The sequence below is a fragment of the Aythya fuligula genome, chromosome 9, assembly GCF_009819795.1.
Source record: "Aythya fuligula isolate bAytFul2 chromosome 9, bAytFul2.pri, whole genome shotgun sequence".
In the NCBI taxonomy this organism is placed as follows: domain Eukaryota; kingdom Metazoa; phylum Chordata; class Aves; order Anseriformes; family Anatidae; genus Aythya; species Aythya fuligula.
In genome coordinates this window covers 19,083,062-19,092,317 of record NC_045567.1, presented here as the reverse complement: position 1 = coordinate 19,092,317, position 9,256 = coordinate 19,083,062, and the positions used below count along the sequence as shown (strand labels likewise).

Genomic DNA, 9,256 nt, shown 5'->3' with positions numbered 1-9,256 from the left:
ACTGTTTTCATGTGTACATTCTAGGACAAAACCTATAACTTTTGAGGTTGAGTTTTATGTGTGTGGTTTTTTTTGTTCGTTTCCTCCAGCAGACTAGCAAGCTGTGCACTGTATTTGGGGTTTGGAGAAAGTAATTAGAGCTACAGAACCGGGAAATGGCTGCTCCTTAAGAGAGCAGTGCTGTGCAACACAAATGCTGATATTAAGAATGAGTAAGTGTTGTAAAGCCTAGTTTTTCCACTCCAGGACTGGTGGCTAACTTCCAGCTCCCTTTATTGTAGTATTTGCAGGCCCTTCAGTTTATTTAGCCTCTTTCTTAGGCTGAAAAAAAAAAAAAAAGCCACAGTCCTTTGAGGGGAAAAAAATCACCTTAATCATTTGTTCATAAGGGCAAATTACTTACTTGCATAACATTCTGCTGTTCAACATGCACATGTAACAGGCTCACCAAAAGCAAGAGCAGTTGATGTTGTTGCTCTCTCCACTTCAGAGCCACTGCCACTGCAAGGATCTTGATTTTTAGGACAGGTGACAATCGCCATTAAATAAAGCATTCGCCTGTGAGACGGTCTGGTTAAAAGCACTTGTTTATTGGTTACAATATCAACTCATGGCAACATCTTTCACTGAGCCACTGTACAAATACAAAGAAAAGATCCATTGTGGAAAAAAAAAAAGCTATAAACAGAGTTCATAGCAAGTGATTTTTTTTCACAGGGAAGTCTTTTTACAACAGCACTGTTAAAGAACAAATGGCACAAGTCCCTGGTTTTTTTAATAGCTTAAATAAAAGCTTTAAGACTGTTTCTGTATACATACACGATCCAAAGGCAGTGCAGAATCACTTCATAATTGGTAACATTACTGAAGTTTTCCAAAGTAGTCAGCAACAAGTAAAAAAAAAAAAAAAAAAAAAAAAAAAAAAAACCTAGCTGATGAGAAATCCTGGAAACTAAAGGCAAATTAAAATCAAGCATGATTAGAAGCATTTTTTTTAATTTTGGACTCCTTTGGATGTAATATGTACTACAAGTGTTCAGATGCTTTTATTTTTTAAGAGAAAAAAAGGAGAAAAACACAAATAGAGCACCATTGTGTAAGTAAAACAAAGGCTTGAAATATCTAAGACTATTCCACCGAAGTCCATATTAGTTAAACCTAAACATACTGTGTGGTATAAGAATGTCAGGCACATGTAATCTGTTATCAGTTATATCAATTAGTAACACTGTTCACACATTTACCATAACAACACTGCATTAACATTCTGCATGTATTTTACATAACCAGCAATTGGATAAAAAGGCTTGTGGTGCCTCTGAAGTGTAGGAAGTAGTTTACCAGCATGCATGCCAGATTACTGTATACAAAGTGCACCATCAACCCATGCTTAATTACTTTTACAGGAAATGCTATCTCAAAAATCAGTCATTCTGCTACACAACCATTTATACCAACTATTTGAATTAGCCAATACTTATTCTCACCAACATCTTAAAGCACAGCACTAAACCTAGTGGAGGTGACAGTGTCCTCAAAGAGGAAAGACTAAGCACGCCTGGAATGTTTTCACAATGTTTTCATTCCACCTTAAAGTAACGTGAACTTCATCGTGGGACACGCGGTTACACTAACTGAAGAGTTAACTAGTTCCAATCCATGCATTACAGTAAGCACACGAGGACCAGCTGGTACAGCGAGTCAGCTTTGCCAAGTCAAGGTCAGGCCCTCCTTAGGCTGGGGAAAAGCCTATCGAATCCACGTTCCATGTCATATGGTCTGTATCAGTGTCACCTTAGGAACTATCGGTTCTGCCAGATACCGTGCGTATCTGCAATTTAGCGAGGCAGATGATAGCAACGCTTGGAAGAAAAAAGGTCTGGAGACAGATGGAAACAGGCCCACATTACAGTAGTGAGTGTACATCAGCAAGATGCCATGTAAAAGCTTTTTGTGGTTTCCAGAATCTCAACCAGTAACGTCCCACCAATAAATAGATGTCTGACTTACGTGACAACGAGCCCAAGTTGGGTGCTTGCCTAATTAGTATTCTCTGTTGCAAAGTTAAATCAACATTAGAATATGCCAACAAAAAATAACTGTACCTGAACAGAATCAATCCTGCTACACAAAGCACAGAGTTCCACTTCCAAGCCATAACCGATAGACTTAGATAGAAGAGAGGCTGGGAACAAGTTACTTTGCTACCAACTGTTTGGCACAATGGTCTCAGTCACTACATTTCTGTAATTACACAAGGTATTTGAAATTCAGATAATGATGCAGTTTGGCACCAAACTTTTACAGCCTAAGATGTACCCACAAGTGCTGCAAAATGTGTCGTACATCAAGTTCACTGTCATGGCTGCAGTTAGAAATGGCACAAGCTGCACTCGTGAGCTTACGTTAAACTACAGGCGTGTCTATACCATCTTCTGTGAGATGCAAAGCTCAGAATTACATCTTTTAAGTAAAACCTACAAGGGGCCGTTTTCTTAACTTCCTCACGTTAGAGGGAGTTTGAGCTTTTACCATTAAGCCACATCTATTTCAGGGAGTGCATCCACCTTACAAGTTCACCAATGATAACCATTTAAAAACAGGAAATACCCCAGCTTGTGCAAGGTCACTATTTGGCCTCATACAGTAACAGTGTGTTACACCAAGCCTGGAGGCTTTTTGTTTCAGTAAAGTTCTAAATGATGTAATTAAACAGCAAACATCACCTTGGCAGGATCTATCACAAGCGCTCTACAAGTTCCCAAGCAGCATCCCAGATCCCGTTTCCACAGCTGTGCTGAGGCTTCTTCCACCCTTCCTTGTGCGCCAATACAAGAGGCACCTCGGGACCTGCAGCACTACAGAAACGGGTTAACCAAACAGCAAAAGCTGGCAGATATTTATATGATGCTTTTGGAAACCTCATTAGCAAGGGGTTGGCATTCCTCATTAGCTGTTTTAAAAGCAGCTGAATCCAACAGACAATTCATCAGACACCGATAGTGAACTTATTTGCAGTAATACCTGTACAAGAGCCATTACCGTGTTTACAGTCTACCCAAACTTTTAAGAAAAGTTATATACATTTGTAAAATTGGGCTTGGAGCTTCACAAGTAGAAACTAGTTCTAACACCTGAATGTAAAAATGGCACCTGTCTTGGCAACAGTGTTGACTAGGAAATTGGTTCAAAACACACTTCTATGGAAAACACTTTTTTTAGAAAAAGAATATTTTCTTAAAATTCCATAGTAACAAGTTTTCAGAATTCACTCAAGGCAGCTGTGAGTAAAAAAATAAAATAATAATAATAATAATTAAATGCACCACTAAAAATTAAACCAAATCTGCATGATCCCAAAGAGATGCTCACTTAAAAGAGGAACAAGTATCTGCAATAGTTCTGTTAATGCAGACAGATCATAAAGCAAAATGCTGAGGAATTCCTGTGACATACAATACAGTGTGATTTTGGTCCTACACCACAATCTGCTGTTAGTAAATGTACACTTTTTCAGCACAAGATGTGCTTTTTTTCTTTTTAATTTATTTTTAAGTGAATTTACTGTGATTGGTACATTTATTGGCACCTTCACCATTACAGACATGGCAAGTTTACAGGCACAGTTTGGAAGTACTGAAATTTAGGATTACAAACGTCAGAAGCTTGACAAATAATCACCTCAGCCACAAATCTGTTTTGGTATATTACAAAATACTGGGCACTTATATTTACTACCTGACCCAGAGATACCCAGACTCCCCATATCATCAGATGAGGGCAGATGAACATTACCTTCCAACCTGGTAATTTAAAATTCACATACATTTAAAATAAGTCACTTAAAAAAAGCCAACAGACTTTTAGATTCCCCAGAGAACATCCATTGCAAGCGCAGGCACGCTGCCAGGCACCAAAAAGTTAAACACCCTTCCTGGGTAGCTTCAGATGGATGTCAGTCACCCCATTTTCCTGTACCTACACTCAGCTGTACTTGACCAGAACCCGTCACTTACAAGCTACTGACACTAAAATCAGAATAAATCAGGAGGAGGAGAGGCAATGGCTACTTACAGTGGCAGAACTGCAGAACAATTGGCATCTAACAGGCCACCATGGCACAGACCGCTGTGACCACAGCAAAACAAGCGAGTCACCACCTTCAGAGTACCGAGTTCCGAAGGGTGACGCAGGTGAGTAAGGTTATTTGGTTTGGGTTAGGTCACACGATTCCTTTTGTAACTCACACCGCACGTAACTGACAACAAGCGCTTTTGGTTGTGGTATGCTTTGGCACCTCCCCAGTTTGGAGGGGAATTATAGGGGATTAACTGCACATTCAAATCTTCCTTAGGCTTCTAAGCAAAGTCCTCTCAAATTCCTCAGCTCATGGTGGTAACTGAGCCGGCTCTGCAAACACGCTGCTTTCTGCACACCGAGTGTCATGCCAAATCATTTCCCTAGTGCAAATCAGCTAGAGTTCGTGATGGGCCAAAACAACCTCAGTTAGTTAGAGCTGAACTGTCAAAAGGAAAAGCGCTCAGCCACTTAGCGACAGCAATGCAGGTCACTTGGTTTCCATACCCAAGGCCTGGGTGGCATAACTGATGTGGAAAGCTGCAGTAAGGAAGCTAATACTTCTGGAACTGGACTTTTTTTTTTTTTTTTTAATATATTTTCTCTGTTGTTGCAAGTCTGCCTGGCATTAACTCCTCAGTGTTTGGAGGCCATGACTGCCAATGGATGAACCAGGAACCACTGGCTTAAGGAAGAACCCCCACGGTTAAAAATAGGCAAGCAGGTCAAGAAGTGAGTGAATAAGGCGGTTAGGTATTAACTGGGAGTCTCCAGGGCCTCTAAAAAAAATTCAAATGCCTTCCATTATAAAAACACATACATACCATTGGCTTCACTTTATCTACAGTAAATTCACAAAAACATTTAAAACAGCAATCTAGTTTATCCACTACAAAACTCAGAAGTGACATCTCAGGTTAAAGCAAAGCTATAAATGTAGTTCTTTAAAAAATGCAAACATATTTCTTTACATACAGACAAATGTTACATGATTGGCTGCTATAATGTGTATATTCTGTTATGTACAAAAAAAGTACAGGATTAGCAGACTGAGCACAAGCAAAAACCCTTCAAGGACAATCTAACCAAACCACCAAAAACAAAAAGACTGGCTCTTAGTTTGTCGGTCACCATGATTATGTGTGCTGGCCCCTTTTAAAAAGTCAGTGATTTCTTCCCCCCTCCCCTATTTCTTCACTTGATTTTTTTTCTAGTTTACAGAAAGCCTTTTTGTGTAATAATCAGTGAATAGAAAAACTTCACCTGCAAATACAAGGTAGAAATGTTATTTCACAGCTATAGGCTGCAGCATTGATCTCTCCAGATCTCAAATGGAGAATGTACATGTTTGGCTCCCAGTTAATTCCAGATTCTGAGAAAACTGTCCCAAGACCCTGTAGCTACAGCCATGCCATCATCGGTAACACCTAAACAGCTGACACGGTTGTCATGGCCAGCAAGGACACCTGGAAGAGAAGAAATATTGAAAGTTAACATTCACAGGGGGTCAATGACTTCAGCTGCTGCTCTGCCCTCCCTGGTAAGTCTTCACACATGCTAAAAAAGACGTAACTCAACATGCAAGCATCCTATTTCCTTTACCCTCAAGAACCATAATCAGAGCAGCCATATCAGGAAATGCAGCAACGAGGTGTTACAGCGCTAAAAGGAGCCAAGCAGAACCCATTACACCAGCAGCAGCCCTGCCAGTGAGCTTCCCCTGCATTTTGCATAGATTTTGACTACCCATTTCCTGCTCAGGAAATGAAAAGCTTCGGCTCCCTGCAGCTCCACGCACTCACCTGCTCTCTCCCCTTTCAGAGTATCCCACACATTGCAGTTGAAGTCATCGTAACCTGCTAGCAAGAGGCGGCCACTTTTTGAGAAGGCTACAGAAGTGATTCCGCAGATGATGTTGTCATGCGAGTACATCATCAGCTCCTGATCTGCACGCAGGTCAAAGAGTCGGCAAGTGGCATCGTCAGACCCAGTGGCAAATGCATGTCCATTGGGAAAAAACTGGAAGTTTTAATTGAGAGACGGGAGTTTGACATCAGAAAAACATTGCTCAGGCGTTATTTCAGAAGCATCACAATATTGTTTTGCCAGGGTGACCTGACAGAGGCCGAATGATGTATTAAAAAAGATGTGCTTGTTAAAAAGCTGCACATACACAGCTATGCAACAACACACTTCTAGAACAGCACCGGTAACACTCAAATGACTGGAATCCTACCCAGACAGCTCCTGCATGCAGTACAAGGGGAGGCAAAGGGGATGTAACTAACTCCTATAAAATGAAGCAAAATGTAGTTATTTGTGTCCTGGCTGTGGGCCGGGAAGACCTGGGTGAAGTGGTGCACAATGTTCCATCGTGAGACGGTCAGCCACGTTGGCTGAGCCGAGACAGAGGATTGCAAGTAAGCAATTCAATTTCCAAAATCTACTCCAAATCAGTCAGTCTTACAACAGCCATATTGATTGAAATCGGAATGAAAAGAGCTCAGCGCATCTCAGGATTCAGGTCTAAGTATAGGAACTGCATTTTTCTACAGGTCATGCCTTTGGTATTCTCTCAGCCTTAATAATTTTTCATGTTTATCAAAAACAGATGCAGCTAAGACTTAGATTTCATTCCCTATTTGTCACAGCTGGTATCTTGCAGATCAGAACATAGTGTTACTATGACAAGGGAGAAATATAACCCAGTTTATAAATATTACAGAATGATTCCAAGGATGAATATTCAACATAAGCACTGATTTTAACTTTGCCTTGTACACATTTCACTGAAAGCTCTTTTGAACAGAAAATATCGAGTACATTTTTCTTTAACAAGGTTTAAGAGGAGGATGCTTGCCTATTTTGCTCCCTCTTGGCAGATCACATTTATCTATAATTTCAGTTTTAACACCTTGTCACCCAACTAAAACTTCCTGTCCTCTGTTCTTTATGTCTTAAAAAAGTAAGGTCTCAGTTGCTGAACAAGAACACAGCTGACACTATTCCAAGAACACTTCACTGCATCACAGATAATGGTAATAATTCAGTAATGAGCTAGACCACAGGTTATCAGACAATCTAATTACATACAATTTAACCATCTGTACCCTATCGAAATAACTGATTTTAAATCAAGGTAACCCAACAGACTGTAGGTTGAATTCATGCCACTGTAACTTTTATCCTCCCCCTTGATTCCCATGCAGAAGTACAAACGGTCACTTACACACACTGCATTGATGTCTGACACGTGCCCTGTGAACGACTGCCTGCACATTCCATCTCGAATGTCCCAGAGCTTTGAGGAGGCATCACAGGCACCAGAAACAAAAGTCCTCATATCTGGGCTTAGAGAGAGACTCATCACATCACCAGTATGCCCAGTGAACGTGGTGGTCTGCTGACCAGTTTCAATGTCCCACAAAGCGCTGCAGATAAAGTGACAGCATTAACATAAGGTCGTTTTTTATTTGAGAGCTTAAGTTTTAAATACAAATTAAGGCATTGGGAAAACAAAAAGTAACAAAGCCCAAAAACTCACCAAGTGGTGTCTCCTGAGCTAGTGACAATTTGGTTGTCATCTAAGAAGCGACAACAGGACAAATATCCTAAAAACAAAAGTTAAGAAAGTTTCAGACTCAGTCAAACTGAAGATTAAAATCCAAGAGTAGTGATTGCAGTTCGCCCACAGACAGACTGTGGGCCAGAAAAAAGCATTTCACACCCCAATACATCTCAAACTGAGACTGCTTCGTTTGATACAATAAAAAAATAAATAAAACAAAACAAAAACAAAAGCTGAAGCAAGACTATGGCTGACCTGTGTGCCCTGGCAGCTCCCGGCTCACTCTCACATTGCCCTCTCTGGTTTTCAAGTTGTATATGGAGCAGATGTTGTCCAATCCACCACAGGCCACGTAGTTGCCAGACGGTGCGTACGCGCAAGTCATCACCCAGGAGGATCTCAAAGGAATGGCATGCATCTTCGGAAAGAAAGAGCACATGATTGCTACATCACACCTTCGCTCTCCCATTTTACTGAAGTCATTCAGTCATTTCATGAATTACAGCAGATTAAACACACCGAACAGACTGTGTATTGTAAACTCCAGTAACTTGATTCTAGAATTATATACAACAACCTACGTTCGTACATACACAAGGATGAGAAATATCAGTATGTCTCCTGTGAACATATACAGAATTTCTGTACAACATTATTTAATAGCAAAGCTACTATAAACTTAAACATTTACAAAATCTGTTTATTCTACTTTGATTTCTTTATCCAATTCTTCTGTCTCTTAAGTGCAGGTTATAAAATGGGACAGTAAAATGGGATGGTTGTGCCCAGGGATGCTGGTCAGTTTACAGCAACAGATCACTTCCCCACACTCTACCTAAGCCTTCTTCCTTGAACAGCTTTTTTTTCCTCCCCCTTTCTCTGACCCCACAAGCAAAGCATTCATGTAAATTCTGAGGTTGTATATTTCTACAATTTAAAGCCAAATTAGTTTTGTACACAACAACACAGGGACAGATAAGAATAGCAAACTAGAGTAAAAGCAAACCAGAGTAAAGATCTTAGTTATTACCAAGAAGTCCTACTTCTGAGGAATAGCCTACAGCGTATCTCTAGCAAACAGCTAGTCACAAGAGTGGAAAAAGGATTGTTTTTCTAATGTAGACTGCTTCTTTTCATTTTTGACTTGCAAACACAGAAAAAATAGTCCCAACCTCCCTAAAACACGCAAATTATGCATGAATTAGTGATATGAATTATAAATAACTCTACCTTATTTGTTGTATAACTATCCCAGATAATTAATTTTCCATCTTGTGAAGCACTGACTAGTAGCCTAAACATAAACACAAAGTAAAATAAGTTAATATAAAACAAAAAATAAATTCTCAAAATAGACATACATCATGCATGATTATCAAGTGATTCAGACTTTCGCTATTGACATTTGCCTTTTCCTTTTTTTTTTTCTTTTTAACTTTTAAGTACAATATTTGTTGGATAATCTGCAAAGAACTAGCTATTACATCACTAAAGAAACCCATGTCCAAAGGGGCTCATGATTAATGATGGACAAAACTTAAAATACATTTCAGAAACTCTCTCTACCACTGCGTTTGTTTTTTGCATACAAATATTTTAACTATACAGCTA

The 9,256-nt window shown here is 39.8% G+C and overlaps 1 protein-coding gene across 4 annotated transcripts in view; it reads right to left on the bottom strand.

Moving 5' to 3' along the window:
• Positions 1-569: 569 nt before the first annotated feature.
• The window catches only part of GNB4 (G protein subunit beta 4), a 58,248-nt gene continuing 49,561 nt past the window's right edge, over positions 570-9,256 (bottom strand). For all 4 annotated transcript variants that reach the window (XM_032192944.1, XM_032192947.1, XM_032192946.1 and 1 more), the window contains exons 5-10: positions 8,876-8,939; positions 7,901-8,063; positions 7,622-7,688; positions 7,307-7,508; positions 5,880-6,096; positions 570-5,543 (exon numbers count right to left, since the gene is read on the bottom strand). In XM_032192944.1, the coding sequence (XP_032048835.1) occupies positions 5,437-5,543; positions 5,880-6,096; positions 7,307-7,508; positions 7,622-7,688; positions 7,901-8,063; positions 8,876-8,939 (820 nt within the window). In that variant the 3' untranslated portion in view covers positions 570-5,436. The remainder of the gene's footprint in view (positions 5,544-5,879; positions 6,097-7,306; positions 7,509-7,621; positions 7,689-7,900; positions 8,064-8,875; positions 8,940-9,256) is intronic.